The sequence below is a fragment of the Setaria italica genome, chromosome II (assembly GCF_000263155.2).
Source record: "Setaria italica strain Yugu1 chromosome II, Setaria_italica_v2.0, whole genome shotgun sequence".
In the NCBI taxonomy this organism is placed as follows: domain Eukaryota; kingdom Viridiplantae; phylum Streptophyta; class Magnoliopsida; order Poales; family Poaceae; genus Setaria; species Setaria italica.
In genome coordinates, this window is record NC_028451.1 from 45,354,239 (window position 1) to 45,370,667 (window position 16,429).

Below are 16,429 nucleotides of genomic sequence, written 5' to 3' on the forward strand. Positions count from 1 at the left end.
CCACCGTCTGCCACAGCCACGGCAACGCCTCGCCACATGCTGCACAGCTAATAAGGGTCAAAGGGCCGCGCGGACCGGGGAGCCCACGCGTCGGTGGCTCTGGGGTTGGTGGTGTCGTAGATTAATTTGCCAGGGCTGCGTGCGCCAGCGAGCTCGGGTTTAAAACGCCGCGCTCACCACCGCTTCTCCCGTCCCTTCTTCCGTGTCCACCCTTCCTTCTCCTTCCTCGCGCACCCACACTCTCTCTACTTCTGCAGCCGACAGCCGCCATCCCGGAGTCCGGAGTCCGCACCAGGAAGGTGACGGAGCCTCGAGCGCCATTCCCATGGCGGACAAGGTAGGCAGAAGAACGCCGATGAGTCCTCACACTCCTTTTCTTGCGTCCTTGCTTTCTTCTCCGGTTTTTCTCTTCATGGGTGATTTTGAGTTCCGTTTGGTATGGATGTTCATGTCTTCTTCTTGGCTCTTGGGGATGAACTTCTGCAACTCCTGTCCAATGGTGTTGATCTCTCTTTTATTTTCAGTATTTTTCTCATCTGTCTGCGAGTTCACTGGATTTACTGCCAGAAATTCAGAATAGAGCCGGACGTAGGAAAAAAAGGGGTCTTTTTCTCTGATATAAAAAACATGTTTTTTTTGGATACCAGCGTTATGTCCGTTGTTTGATAGAGACACTGGAAAAAGTTCAGTGGGGTTTGATGGATTGATTGCACGCAGTTTTTGGTCCAAAAATGAGTTTTTGTAGCCTAAAAGAGTGCGAAGTACTCAACCGGAGCCTGAGGTATGGCGAGTGAAGTACTGAGCAAGCAAATGTCTCCTAGTGACTCTGGCTAAAGTTCGTTTCCTTTTCCCCAAGGCCCAACCACTTCCATGCCAAGAAGATGAAGTCTGTTTTCTTAGTTTGTCTGTGTCTTTAATCAATCGTTTCAACAAAGCTACAAAAAATTTTCAACCTCTGCTGATGTCCTTTTCACATTTTCTCTATGACACACTTTCAAACTTAGGACTCATGAGTGACTATTTTTGGCGCCTACCTTCTTTAGTTGTTTGGTTAAATTGTGAATTAATCTTTGCTATGCATGTTCTTCTAGAAACAGTTCTTTGGACGCCACTGCATTCTTTTAATTCTTGTTTCAGTAACTAGCGATGAACACCTTTTCCCCTGGTTTGCAAGTTCATTCCATTTGGTACTGTTTAACCTCTAAACAAAAACTTGACAATTGCATTGGAGTATTGTACTGTACCAGTTGTACTGCTACTGGATCTACTTCCAATAATAGCCCGCATTTACCATCATTTAAATCATTTGATCTCATCGCAGATCTCCACGATCGTCCTCAAGGTTGACCTTGAATGCGAGAGATGCTACAAGAAGATGAGAAGAGTCCTCTGCAAGATCCAAGGTACAGTATTGTATAGCCCACCCTCATCACCCTTCACCAGTGCAAACACCTGTGCAGTCTGCCAGTGACAGGGCCTGTCACGCTACCGGGAACGCTCGCTGACATGTGGACCCGCCTTAATCACATGACTGCATGAGCATGAGCGTCCACCTTGGCGGTGGTTGGGCTCACCTGTCACCTCGTGCTACAACTTACAACCGTTTCGTGTTGATGATCGTGCATGACGAGAATGGCTGATTGTGATTGATTTGTGCTGCGCAGACAAGATGAACATCAAGACGATCTCGTTTGATGAGAAGAGCAATGCCGTGACGATCTCGGGCCCGTTCGACGCCGAGAAGGTCTGCAACAAACTCTGCTGCGAGGCCGGCCGGGTCATCAAGGAGATGGACATCAAAGGCAAGGAGAAGGCCAAGGACGGCGGCGGCGACAAGCCGAAGGCCGCCGCCAAAGGGGCCGAGAACAAGCCGGAAAAGGTCAAGGAAGCCAAGGGTGAGAAGGAGGGCGCCAAGGCCGAGAAGAAGGAAGACAAGAAGGAGGGCAAGGGCGATAAGGAAGCGAAGCCGGACAAGGCGGAGAAAGGCGGCAAGGACGCGAAGGCAGAGGCCAAGAAGGTCCAGTTCAACTTGGACGAGGCGCCCCCCGCGGGGAACGCGAAGCCCGGCAAGGCCGACCTCGGCCCGCTCCTGGAGAAGATGATGGCGGCCAAGGCCGGGCCCGAGGCGCCGCGCGGCGAGCCGATCGCGCCGCCGCCGGCGATGGTGCCGGGCGCCGCGCAGGGCGTGGCCGTGCCGTCCATCTGGCCCGCGCCGGCCGGGTCCGTCTCCGGGTACGGCTACAACCCGAGCTACGAGGCGTCGTCGTACTACGGCGGCGGCGGTGGCTACGGCGGCTACGGCTGCGGCTGCGGCGGGGGCAACGGGTACTGCCGGTGCGGCAAGCCGGCCGCGCCCGGCGGGTACTACGGCGTGCCGGTGTACGACAGCCAGGGGTGGTACTACGGCGGCGCCGGCGCCCGGCAGCCGTACTACGGGCAGCAGCAGCAACCGTGCTACGAGGACCCCAATGCCGGGTGCAGCGTCATGTGATGGCGATCGGCCATGCCCCCATGGATGGAGAGACAGAGCAATCAGTGTGCGGTCACACTACCGTGGCCAGTGCTGGATTAAAAAGAAAAATCTCCCCTTCTTTTTCTCTCTGTGCCGCCGTGTTCTTGTTTATGCCTGTGGTTTTTGTTTATTTAGGGAGTTGAGTTGAGCATGTGAACAGGTAAGCTGCGATGCTTATGGTGGCTTAGCTTCTCTCTCTTTCTTTTCTTTTCTTTTGCGATGAACTATAATCTATAATGAGAAGAATATAGTAGTAGTATATTTAGATGAAACAAATTGAGTGCTCCTGGAGTCAAATTTGAACGTGCCAATGTGCCGTGATCATGAGGTCCCAAAAGTGGGTTTATGATCCTCTGAACAAAAAATCTACACAAATCCTAAAGTGTCCAGGCTGGTCCCTAGTGCTCAGCCAAGCGGTTGCTTGATGTTTAATGCAATTCTTGCCCCAAGATTCTTGTGCTTGTGCGGTTACCAAACAATCTCTGTGAAACAACTGCTCGCTACGTGCTGCAACATGGCATTTCCAATGCGTCGTCCTGACAGGTACGTGATGAACTGATGACTGGCGAGTGACTGACGGCTCAAGTCCGCAGCGACGAGCCATTGAGCTGGAGCCGGAGGCATGAAACACCGCCTTTCGGCCGCCGGCGCGCAGAGAGATTCCTGAGAGTTGTTCAAAGGTCCGCACATCCGCCATGCGCATTGGTTGGTCAGATCTCTTTGTCTCCTGGGTCAGTTTTGTCTAATCCATCATCGATCAACCAGCCAATCAATCAATCCGCAAAAACAATCCTAATGGGCCCCTTCTCCGACCCACGAAGTCGGGGGATCAGAAACTAGAGAACCAATGGTTCGAGGGGTTCGACCCGACCCTTCGACTTGGCGGGGTGCGACACAGTGAGCTCTGAGCAAATCGAGAAGGTCTGGCGTCGGCGGCTCCCTGCTCCCGTCCTCCAGCTCTAAACAGCGACAGCTCCCATCCTGGGACTTCAGTGGCGGCGGCTGCCTCCTCCCTTCCTCAGGTCCTCGGCACTCAGCAGCGCAGCTCCCCATCCTTCGACGGCGAAATAATGAACCAAGTTCGTCTTCCTTGCTAGACGGCTGCGCTGATTCACCGGACCCGGAAGAGAAATCAGAGACGGGAAGCGCGACGACGCCGACGCTGGCGCCCGCGCCCACGCCCGCGGAAGGCTACGCTGGACGGGCGCCCGCATCACAATGCCGCCGGAGCCGAGCGCGCGAGCACGTGGAGAGATACGCAACATTCAGCAGCTTGGAGCTGCCTCGCTGCTGCCCTTCACTGTGGTATCTCGCACCCTCCGCCGCCTCCCCCAAACAAATTCCTCTTCATTCTCTGTTGTGCAATCCCCACACAACGATCGGCGGCCATGCCCCGTGCCATGCAGGCGTAGCAGGCTAGCAGCAGCAAAATATCAGCATGTAAGCGTAGCAGCAGTGGCAGCAGCTTCAAAAAATGAAGCGACCCGTAATATCCATTGGAGCACCACGGGTCAACAGCTAATTAAAATGGATAATCTGGTGCTCCTGTATACTCTATATGGTTCGATGGTTCGGTTGCGGTTCGCCCTGAGGTTCACCCACGCCCATCCTTAAATCAGTGTACGGGATCGGAGCAAGAACCCGCGCGTGCTCACCATTCAGTTGATCTCATTCAATCCTCCGCATTAGCGGATGATTAGCGGAGCTCCCAGCCTGGCACAGAACAGGTGGAATGGAGAGCATCAGAGGCAGGCTCGGAAGTGGAGCGAGGCTTCATGGGAACTTCCGCCTTCTCCCTTTCGGAGGCGTAAAGCCGGGCGCCTCCACGGAAAGGCGAAGAAGCTGCAGACTGCAGATCCTGGCCGGCCGGCCATGCGGCTCTGAGTGATTGTTCGCGATGATGGGCGGGCCATGGCAGTAGTAGCATCTAGGAGTAGCAGCTAGCTTGCTATGTTGAGCTCAGGAGGAAAGAGGCTTTTGAGCGGTTGAACGGATGCTTCCTTCTTTTCTGGTGTTTGATGATGCCTCAGGCTACAGACTACATGGCAGTGGCCGGAAATGGGTCTAGGACATGGCGGTGACGGGAGGATTGGCATGTCCTGCTTTGCCTTGCAATTGCAATCGCAATGCATTTGGGTTCTGGAGCCTGGACCACATGCACGGACAGGGGAATGAATGGTTTCCCAACGAGCAGTGACGGCCAGGCTGCAATTTTCAGGACGTGGTTTGGGGCCGGACGAGTACCCGTCGTACCGGCATGGTTACACTCACCTCATTCACCGCGCCACCGCACATCGATGGGAAAGGGCGCACGGTGATGGAGCTGGACGCTCAGCTTCAGGCTTCAGCTACCGGCAAGGACACACAGACGCTGCGTGCTCTATCTAACATGGACGCGCCGACACGGCCCACTGGCGCAGCCGCGCATGAATGAATGCAAGCGCCAGTGGCAGAAATGGTGATGCACAGAGGCGCGGCCCGGGAACGCTCCGCTTCGGCTGGCCTGCAGGAAAAGTCGCCCGGTGGACAAGTCAAAGATCGTGCAGCCCACAGGCATCCGTGACATGTTTGCACTGCGCTCGCGGGCGGACGACGACGCGACCAAGGAGCTGGGGCGGCGCCGCGGGGCGAACAAGAGTTCGTGAACAAAGATTATATAATTATAGTATGATAAATCTTACTATTACTAATTGGAGGTTTATTTTGAAGCTTCCAGATGAAGCCACTAGGATTCCTAGGTGGACACTCTAGAAAAAGAGAGAAATCCTAGAAATTCTCACAAAAAAGCAAAACATCCGACCATCAATCGATAGATTCACTCTAGAAAAAGAGAGAAATTCTAAAAATTCTCAAAAAAAAGCAAAACATCCGACCATCAATCGATAGATTCAAATCATCATAGCCATTGGATCTATTATGTTTTCTAAAAAATTACCCACCTATGCCATTATAAAAATAGCCTAAAGTAACCCCCTAAAAATCTATATATAAATTACCCACCTCTGCCATTATATAAAATAAACTAAAGTAACCCCTAATCTTCATCAAAATTACCCACTTATGCCATTATAAACAATATTTAAAATAAATCCCTAATTTGCAACCGAATTGCCCACCACTATTACTTAAAAACTTAAAGTAACCCGTTAAATTTGCATCTATATTCCCCACACATGCCATTATTAAAAATAACATGATAACCCTACGTTTGAATCAAATAACCTTAATTAAAAATATACAGCTATATCTTGCACTATTGATATATGATATAATCATTAAGGTCTATACACATGATGTGTCACCATTTATAAAGATATAGAGGAAGTGATGAAAATATAGATTTCTATGTTAAAATTGCATCACAAACTTAGGGTTCATTAAACAAATTGAAGTGCATACCTGCGATGCAAAGTGAAAAGTTAGAGATTATAAATGTGGATGAAAATATTATATCCATATAAGTATTGTGTTTGAATATTTAACAAACGAGAGGTAGCTTATGGTAATATTTTTTTAGCAATGTAGTTCCTTTTTTCCATTGGAGACTCCGCATTAGTTCACACGAGACAAGCTAGAAAAAAGAGACAAATTCTCATAAAAATAAAAAACATCAAATACCAATCCTGTAAACTCTAATAATCATAGCCATTGATCTATTATATTTTCTAAAAAGTTACCCACCACTATCATTGTGAGAATATTAAAAAATGAGCTCTAAACCTATATCTAAGTTATCGAGCTTAGCTATTATCAAAAATAATCTAAAGTAACCTCATAATCTTCATCCAATTTACTAATACATATCATTATAAAGCATAACTTAAAATGTCATTCTAAAATTTTATCTATATTATCCACGTAAGTTGTTATTAAAAATAACCTAAATTAAACATCTAAATCTTAATCTAATTATCTTCATATGTATCATACAGAAATATCAAAAGGTAAACTAATATATGATTCTAAATTACCTATTTATATCATTATTAATATAAAAATAATAAGTTAAAGTATATACACATGATGAGTGTCACCATTTAGACCATTTATACATTTATACATGTATGTGAGGAATCGATGAAAAATATTGATTTGTATGCTAAACATAATGTATGGAGGATTGGAGGTGCGATACAAAATGGAAAAAGTATGAATATGGATGAAAAAGTGCATAGAGTAATTATTAATTAAAAATCAATCATAACTGGACAAAGATAGGTACATATCTATATAAGTATTATGTTGATGTATTAAAAAAATAAGAGAGTAGTAGGTAATAAATTTTGATTATTAGCTAGAAGTTTAATTTCTAAATAATTTTAAATATAATAGCTTCTAAAAATATTAGCCCGTGCGGGAGCACGGGTTGATGGACTAGTTATCTTAAATTAACATATCAAAATAATTACTTAGTATGTATATAGATTGGTTTGAATTAGTACTAATACTCATGGATTTGGGAAAAATAAAAGATAACGGTATCATCTTGATCTTACATAGTAAAACAAATCATGCACATCTAGATTGTAATTAGCTTACTATTTAACTGAGAAAAATCTCTAATAAGATGTGCGAAGGTGGGATACGATACAGCCAAGCCGCCATGACCTGCCGGTGATAGCTCAGTAGCGCGCCTTCAACGTGATGGAATCAGCAGCGACCTTTTTTCTTCTCCATCAAAGCCATAGCATCAAACCTGTTAGGCTCTACGGAGGTCAATTTGAATTTTGGAGGATCAGAGCAGCAACACGTGTTGGATTAGAGAGACTGAGAGGAGAACGCTGCCATACCTTTGGCTTAAAACTCAAAAGAGATGCCGTGTTGCTGTTCTGCCATGTCTCCAGCTCGCGAGCATAGTTAGTGCCAATGAGGCAGGGGGACGCGGTGTGGCAAGGGACAATATGTTTGTGGGAGGTGTCGAGAGAGATGCGGCAAGTTCAGAAAGGGTCTTGAAACCTGAGCTTGTGAGAACCTGATTGGACGGCTCAAATCAAGCCCGCACAGAAATCGAACGGTGGGCAAAAAAGTCGTGACGTGGTCTAAGGGGCCAGATCTTGTCCGCTGATTTCATCTTATAGAGATTCGCGTGGGCTTTCATCAAACTGCACATCTTTTTGAGAGAGAGAGGGAGGGAGGGGGGACACCTTTGCATCGCAACCTGCAGTCCTGCACGATCACACTGCTGCTGCCACTCAGACACTATTTTTCAACGATTGGCGCGTTCACATGCCTATCCAAAAATTCCTGGTGAGCACAAGCGCCCAATGCGCTAAATATCTTGTGCTCTACCTGCCACAAATCCTTGGGAGGCAAGAACCAGCTAACCTATTACTTCGCATAGTCACACGTCTGGATGGCCCCAAGACCCATGATGAATCGTGCCTCACAAGCACGAACCATCGCCGGCGGCACCACACAGTCAATGAAAGGGGGCGTTTGGCAGGGTGTATGGCCTTGAGCCAGGCTGGTGGGTTGCAAGGTGATCTGAATGAGGACACATGGCTGGTTGGCACGCTTCATAAAGCACCGTGGAGCCTGCATCGCATGGAACGGACATTTTAGTCGTTTCACACCATGCAGGTTGAAGGTGTCCAACACGAGGGAGTTTGGTGACCTCTGGTTACTCGTCACCCTTCCTATTTTTTGTCAACTCCATCGCCGCCGACCTCACTCCACCGAAGAACAACACGATTACCTCCGGTAGAAGGTGTATGGCCTCGTACATCAGCACGTCCATGTGGTGGAGAAGGAGCGAGGTGGCAGCGCGGGCATCGGCACCGCCCGCGGTGGCAGAGAAGGAGAAGATCTGGCCCTTGGGAACACCAACCTCCCTGTCGCCCCCATCCTCCAGGCTCATCCACCCGCCAGCGATGCCGACCTCCCTGCCGTAGCTGTCGCCCAAGCTGCTGGAGGGCCGGCTATTGGTGTTTTATACCTGGCAACCTACCGATGGATATCCTAAGATAGTAGATTGGTTGATGAGGGATCATTGGACATGGAACTTGATGGTAAAAGCGAGGACACAAGACACGGATTTATACAGGTTCGGACCGCGAGTATAGTGTAATACCTTACGTCCTATTTGGTGTGTTGTATATTGCACCCTGCGTTTGGGTGTTTGCATTTAGGTGTTGTTTTTTCTTGGTTTAGGCTTGAGGATTTGGTCCTCTGTTGTGGTTCTATGAGATCTTCGCCTACCAATCTAGGGACCCCTACCCTTCTTTATAGATTACAAGGTATGAGTCCTAGTAGGATTACAAGGGAATCCTAATAGGTGTCCGTCTTCTTCCTTCCTTGCGGGTACTGGGGATCTATCCCTGACAGCGGCAACGAGAACTCATTGATGGCTAGCTCCATGGACTCTTGCCGGTTTGGCTTGTGGCGGTAGTCTGACTACTCCATGAATGGCCATGCCTGCAGGTAAATTGGCAGTTTAATGGAAGCATGAATTGACGAGGATACGTTGATGTCTGTTTTTGCTTACTGGAATGCACGAAGAGCAGGCAGAGGAGGAGGCTTGAGGCCATCGCTTTCCCTGACATGCTTGGAACCTTTGCCCTGCTTGTCTTGGCCTCAATCTGACAATGAGGAACTCGAATTGGGTGGGGGAACAACTTCAATTCGAAGATTTAAAAGCTCAAATTGGGTGAGGAACAAGGTCAATCCGGGATTGGTAGGGAGTGAGTTTAATTCAGATTTCTATATATCGATCTAGACACAGGTTATACCTATGAGGAGTCTATTTTGGCAGTGGCGTGTGCAACCAGAGAGAGACGACGAACTCATTTTGGTTGTCAACACTCAACACCTCTGTGTTTCACCTGCCGCCTCATCGTCGACCTGACCTGCGCCATGGATGACCGCTACAATCCACAGATGTGAGGACACGCGGGACACAAGGATGGGAGGTGCAGACATATTTCACATCCATGAAGATTCGTGAGGTGCCAAACTCCATTGTTGGCGGAGCAGCTCATCCACAGGTCAGGCGAATGGTGTCGGCTGCGAGAGTGGATGCGACGGACGTAGAGAAGGTAGGAGAGGAGTTGTATCGGTGGTAACTATACCATATACTTGATGCAGGGTAATTTCAGTGTTGTGCGCATGCTACCAAACAGTATCCGTGATGACCCAGGACCAATAAATACAAAATTACCGAACGACATCTTTGCACCACTGAGCCTAGCTCAGCGAGCCTATTCTTGCTTGATGGGCTAGGCCCAGGTCATACTTGCTGCTCCATCTGCGCTCCGGTTCATGAACTCCAGGAGATCACCTGCAAACTTCTTACTGTTCGTGATGTCGATGGACATGTAAGAACCGTAAATGGCGCCACGATAACATCCTCCACGCCCAGGGCACGACAAGCGTGGGTGAGAACCGGTCACAGATTTGGTTTGACTTTGGTTTAGGGAGACAATTTTATTAGTGTTGGGTGGCTCTGATTGATTTGTTGTGCATTGGTAGAGATAAATTCAAATGGAGCTGTCTTGTCCATCAATTATTTTCTTCTTTGCAAATAAATACCATCAGATGAGCAGTATTTACTTCAATCTACGAGCATTATTTTTTTTCATACGTAAGCTACCTCATCTTCTACCATCATTTGAAGGACTAGGTGACCAGAGGGGGTGAACATGAGCCTTTAAAAAATTTGCTATGAAAACACACATATATCTCAATTACAACCTCCTCTCTTTTAACCGAGCGGCCCAAAAGATTCTCAAAAGGCAAATAAATCAAATCCGATGGACATGAAACTCGAACCACGGCCTCAGTAGATCACGGGTAAACAGTTCCATCAACAAGAACTTACAAAAGATCAATAATTTATCAGAAATCCGAAGGAACCCAATTTGGTGGGGGGAGGGGGGGCACAAATTTGTGGTGCTCAGTGAAGGCTTTGTTAGGGGATCATCCTAGGCTTGCTCACATATGTCCTAGCACCGATTTGCCCCAAGAAATCCGTTCCAAATTGCAATCAAATTGGAAGAATGAAAAATCCCCAAAAATACCTTCGAAAATCCTGAAAAGGGAGAAGTTTCTTATTGAGAAAGGATAGAACAAGTGAGCACGAATTTGAATCTTGTATTACTTTAAGGTATCTGGTTACAAGCTACTCTTAGCCAAATCAAAACTTTGAAAGACAAAAAGCTCAAACAAAGACCCTCTCCTCTTTCTAACCCTAACAAAGGCTCTCACCCACACAAATGAGAAGGCCACCACTTTTAATCTTGAGCTAGTTGATCCTATGAATCTAACACCCCCAAGCTAAATTTATTGTTATTATTGTTGAAGGTGGTGCTTCCATGACTTAGGTGTGCTTGAAATAAAAGGTTTTCAAAAGGGGCATGTGTTCCCCCTCCTCTCGTCTCGATTCACCACCCGGAGTTAATGTATTGATGTTGTTTGACATACTTATGTGGCTCCGTCTCGTTCACCCTACACCGGTTGGAGTGTCTGACCGTTATCGCTTCTAACAAGATCAAGGTTAGTTGAAGGTGCGCGCACTTGGGTGATTAATCACAGTTGTGGTTTTGGCAATGCCAATGGTTTTAGCTCCTCTATTTCTATCTACGAAATTCTGTCTTGGCATGGCATTGGACTGTACAACATATTTGGTATCAGGATTACAAGAAGCAAAAACATAATTATTGAACATGCCTAGAGGTGGCACTTAGGTGTTTTCTCGTCCATCGCCTCGTGTCATGTTAGACCCAAGTACGTTCACGACATATCGTGGCTACCCCGCAATTAATCATGATTTTCCCACACAATTCGTAATTCGTATGTTCATCTACACAATTTATAATATGTATAGGAGAAATAAGTCTAAAATTACAATACAAGCTAAAAAGAAACATTTTTTTCTTATATTACCATATTAGCTCGTCAATACATCGTGTGCCGTGCCGTGATCCTAAGTGCATGGGCTTCGCATTTGTACCTAAAGGTTTTGTATGCGGTATGCCACATGCAATGCATTGAATCGTGCCAAATGTCATACTGCGAGCACCAAATGACAACTTTATACGTGTCTAAAGCTTCGTATTTTCACTTTTGAACTAGGGTAATTTAGATAATTTTCTAAATTCCAACCACGAAGTAAGCTGTTTCGTGCGATTTTTATATGAATTCATGCATTGCAACAATCCGCAAAAAGGATAGTAGATACTAGCACTAGTGTTTTGCACGATCTAGCTCGCGTTTCTTCAGCTGCTCTGTGCGCTGGTTCACGAACTCCGCGACATCGGCCACCAACTTCTTGCTGTCCGCGAGCTCCTCGAACATGTAGAACGCGTGGATGGCGTCCGGGTACTCCGCCACGGTGACCTCAACCGCGCCCGCGGCGTGGAGCGCCTCCGCGTACGCCCTCTGCCTGTCCTGGTGCACGTCCCACCCGCCGACGCACACGAGGGTCGGCGGGAACGCGCGCCACCGCCCCTCTCCCCCGTCGGCGTCGCGCCGGATCGCGGCCGGCACGTTGGCGGCCTCGTGGTCCCGCGTGGCGCCGGGGGGCAGGAACGCGCGCCACAGCCACGCGAGCCGCTCGGGCGCCCCGAACGGCGCGCCGCGTAGCCGCAGCTCGGACTGCGTCGGCGCCTCGCCGCCGAAGAACGGCTGCAAGGCAACCAGGCCCGCGACGTTGTTCGGAAGGCGCGCGGCAACGTGGTGGGCGACGTTGCCGCCGGCGCTGTCGCCGGCCACGAAGACGGCCGCGGGGGAAGACGGGAGCGCGTCGCCCGCCCCGGCGAGGACCCACCGGAGAGCCGCCTCGCCGTCGTCGTAGGGCGCCGGGAACTTGTGCTCGGGCGCGAGGCAGTAGTCAACGGAGGCGAAGACGGCTGGGATGGCCGAGGCGAGGCGGCGGCACAGCTCGTCGTACTGCGCCGTCGCCGCGGAGTGGAAGACGAAGCCGCCGCCGTGGAAGTACACGACCACCGGGAGCTGCTTGCTGTCACCATCTCCAGTGGTCGTGGGGGTGAAGAGACGAACGCGCAGGTGGTCGGAGACGGCGTGGTCCGTGGAAGCCACGCCGGCGACGGGGGCCGGGGTGGGCGGCGCTGCGCGGTCGAATAGGGAGAGCAGGAATCGGTTGACGGTGCCGTCGCCGCGGAGCGAGGCCCCGTGCAGGGTGGAGGCGGCGCCCACAAGCAGCCGCGCACGCCACGGCAGCGGGGGCTTCCCGGGCCGTGGCGGCGGATCCGGCGCGGCCATCGATCTCCCTGTCTCCCTCGGTTTCTCGGGTGAGCCGTGAGCGTAGGCCGCCGGTTGCTGATGATAAGGCCACGGAGCTAATTGTTTATCCATTGAACAGTGCAAAAGATAAAGGGTCTGTTCTCTTCAGCTTATTCAGCTGGCTTATCAGCCACCAAACAGTGTTTTCCTTTCATAACAAATCAGCTGTTTCAACTTTTCAGACGGCTTATAAGCTGAAACGAACAGACCTAAAGAAACTACTAGCGAGGAGATCTCTTCTCTCACTGCACAACATCCAGAACTGGCTGCTGCACATTCTCTCTCCTAAATTTATGAGCTTCGAGCTAGATGGTTGGAGACTCGGATTCCACGAGTACGGAGTACTTGTCGCGATTTAATTATTTGATGAGAGACGTTTAACCCCCGTCCCTCAAAACGTCAGGGTCCAAGATTTGTCGGTTGACGTACAGAGACCTTTTTGTAGAGAGGCGAAGACTAGTCGTCGTTCACAAACCGACATTTTTTTAACGGGCGCACAGTTGCATGATCAATCAATGGGCTTAATTTTATCTCGGTATACATGGGCCTCGATGGACTGTAGTAAGTATCAGCTGGGCCAAATCTAGAATCACTTTAGAAGGTTGGGCCTTAGTTGAGGGCCTTTTTAGCCCATTGCATCGGTATAGACAAACTTGAACTTAAAGCTCCTTTTCAAAAGATAGTGCTAGTGCTAACCTACATTTGCTTTTTTTCAGATGAAATCATAACAGCGCGTCAGCGCGATACAGTAAAATTTACTCACTAATAATGTATATGCTTAATTTATTGCATTCCATTACTATTCTAGATAAAAAGAGAGAGAGAGTGAAACCTCTCTTCATTACATTTCAAAAAGTGGAGGAGGAAAACATCCTCATGTTCTAGCACTTTGGGAAGGAAAGCAAGGCAATGGCTTACATCCACCACTCGATGCACCCATTGACATCTGACTCGGAATGATCTCTTCAGCATTGTGCAGCTTCCACCGATCAACGAACAGGCCTCCCAAACACACGCACAGCGGTGCCGCGCGGGTCAGGTCAACCATCCTTTTGGGCATGGCCGCCGACAGCGCGCCACCTGAAGCACTAGCAAAGATATTCTGCGAGACCACCAAACCCCATGGATGCACGATCTCCAGCTGTGAAATTAACGCCATGTGTGAGGCCATTGCCCACTGGCCAATAGCACAATGCAATGATGAGCTCTGAGCTAGCAGAGATCTCTACGCTGATCGGCACAATGCAAGCAGTAGGGATCAAGTGAGCGGTGTTTGCGAAAGCAAAGCGCAGATGGCATTCTGCTGCAGACCTGCAGTGTGTCGGTACGATACAATCTGCCGTCACTGTCGAGCAACGAGCGTCATGAATTCATGATGGCGGGGCGCAATCGTGCGTCGCTATTTGGTCGGTCTCGAGTGCCCGCTGGGCTCCGCCGGTAGCTGCATTACCGATCGGCGGGCGTCGATCGAGTAGGACACGGCGGTCGGCGGCGACGACCCTGGCTTGGATCGCGCGCTCCGCCGGTGCATCATGGGCGTGACGTCAGGTGATACGACATGCATGTTAGAAAACGAGCACGTACGCAGCGTAGCTTTGACTACGAAAGACAGCTAGTGCGGTAAGATTTTATATTGGTGGTACCATGCTCGGTGGTCTTTCCCCCCCCCCCCCCCCCCTTCCAGAAGAGAGATGGTACAAGGTTGAGGGCTGCTTTCAAAGTGTCAACTCAACACGAGGAGCCCACAGACCCACACTGAGGTCAACGCATCAGCTAAAAAGATCTCAGAACTCGATCACGGCCACAAATCCTGCCTCCAGGCACTCAATTATCATCTCAACGAAAACTACGTTCTAGCCGTAACACGTACTATAGTGCATTAGTACTGTTACCAGTTGCCTCATGGACCGGGCAACCCTGCCGTCCGGCCGGCCGACGCCATCATCCTCCACATTAATCCCTCGGCGCCGCCCGCCCGCGCGCGGCCTCAGACCGCCCGCCACCAGCCGCCCGGCCGGCCGCGGCCGCTGACGGCCTCATCACGCGCGCCGCGCCGGGTATAATCCACGGGCACTTCTTCTTCACGCGACGATCCCCGTCAAATCACCATGCGGCTCCATCAGCGGGAGCTCACCACAGCCTCGCACGTAGCTGTAGCAGATCGTTAGTGGCTGCGCGCGCAGCACGCGTCGCAATCGGCTCTCGGTCAATATAGCTGCAGATCAGACGAGATATTTCCCGCCTGTTGATTACGAGCTAGCTTAGCTAATCACGCAGATCGGTCGAGCTAATAAACTGTAGCTCGATCATATGCCAGGGAGGTGGCTGTTTCTGGACGAGATGAATGTTGCCACCTGTGTCGAGCACCGACACGTCACTCTGGACACGAGACCCGCTAGCTAGCTCAAGTGTAGTAAGAAGAGACAGCAAAAGGCAGACGCAGTTTATTAGCGAATGGGTCACTGTCAGCTTCACTTCCCATCCCCATCGACCACTCCATCAGCCTAGCTAGCTAGCTCGCCCATGTCACGGCGAGGGCACAGCACATGCTGGAGTAATGCATGCGTACGCCACACTCGATCTGCAAAACTTAACCCTGACATGGTGACACATCGGCATGCCACGCACTTTTCCCCTCACTAACCCTGCCGGGTAGCTGCTGCTGCTTGCACGTTCCATGTGGAAAGGAACTGGTAACCTGCAAGGGCATGGTCCCGCCCCGATCGAGCAGTACCTGTTGCACTCCAAATAATTGACCGGCCGGGCCACTACTAATGTAATCAAATCCTCGCTAATAAGGACAATGATTACTGGAAAAATACTCAAAGTTTGTCCTGGTTGAACCAGTGGTAAGCTTTCGTCGTTGCAGATGCCATGTCATCGGGGTCGATCTAGTGGAGCACTCATTGCAAAAGCGACAGGTAATGTGCAACTTTTGAGCCTGCACTTGTTAGAAAAACAACAACAACAAAGGATCCATCATGCCTCTGATTTTTAGGGGATGGGTTAATTATTGTCGACATGGTAGTTTTCAATTTTAAAACAACGTATCTCCTATGATGTATATCTTAGAAAGAAATTCCGAGGTATTTTTAAATCAATTATTGGCCGATAGCTAGCAAAATAATCCAATTTGAAACCTAGGAAATGCGCAAAAGGGGTAGTGCACTTGGGCACTTCACTCGGCGCCACTTGGCAGTACTCGCAGGGCAGAGGCTTTGACCTAGAGATGTGTTGGTTAGCTGCAACGGCTGCTTTTGCATCACTAGAAAGAAAAATGCTTATTTTTTCGGAGTGGTTGGCCGTTAGTGGCGAAAGGCTGTGGTTTTCATTTTGGATCTATGCTTGTTTAGTGGTGTGGGTGATGTGGCATCATTTTGGACAGGGAGTCAGGGACATGTCCAACTAGCCAATATTTGGATAGGGGCCTTGTTGCTCGAGTGGTCCACAAAACAACTTTCAGCTAGAACGACCTTGGGCTAATTTTCGGCTCGCCGTATTCAACTTTCACGTCGACCAATTTTTGATGCCCGAAGAAAAATTTCCCTGAAATTCGACGTGTAGCTTACAAGAAATTGGATTTCAACATCGAAATTCATGAAAATTAAAATTCCAATATGAAACCTCTTTCCCGTATTCATTCACTCTAGAGGAATGAAATAGAAGAAGAAAAGCAAA

General features: G+C 49.3%; 2 protein-coding genes across 2 annotated transcripts; one reads left to right on the plus strand and one right to left on the minus strand.

The window, feature by feature from the left end:
* Positions 1-2,809, plus strand: LOC101781551 (protein PYRICULARIA ORYZAE RESISTANCE 21). The gene is made up of 3 exons (XM_004958204.3): positions 1-337; positions 1,322-1,403; positions 1,665-2,809. The coding sequence occupies exons 1-3, from the start codon at positions 326-328 to the stop codon at positions 2,489-2,491; spliced, it is 921 nt and encodes a 306-aa protein (XP_004958261.1). The 5' UTR covers positions 1-325; the 3' UTR covers positions 2,492-2,809.
* Positions 2,810-11,363: 8,554 nt separating this feature from the next.
* Positions 11,364-13,006, minus strand: LOC101781959 (probable carboxylesterase 18). Its single transcript, XM_004958205.2, has one exon. The coding sequence runs from the start codon at positions 12,821-12,823 to the stop codon at positions 11,693-11,695; it is 1,131 nt and encodes a 376-aa protein (XP_004958262.1). The 5' UTR covers positions 12,824-13,006; the 3' UTR covers positions 11,364-11,692.
* Between the last annotated feature and the right edge of the window lie 3,423 nt (positions 13,007-16,429).

Bases quoted from the DNA above. Each gene is read 5' to 3' on its own strand.
- LOC101781959 (XM_004958205.2), bottom strand. From the start codon at position 12,823: ATGGATAAACAATTAGCTCCGTGGCCTTATCATCAGCAACCGGCGGCC.
- LOC101781551 (XM_004958204.3), top strand. The intron at 1,404-1,664 runs GTACAGTATTGT...TGTGCTGCGCAG, and splicing joins AGTCCTCTGCAAGATCCAAG to ACAAGATGAACATCAAGACG.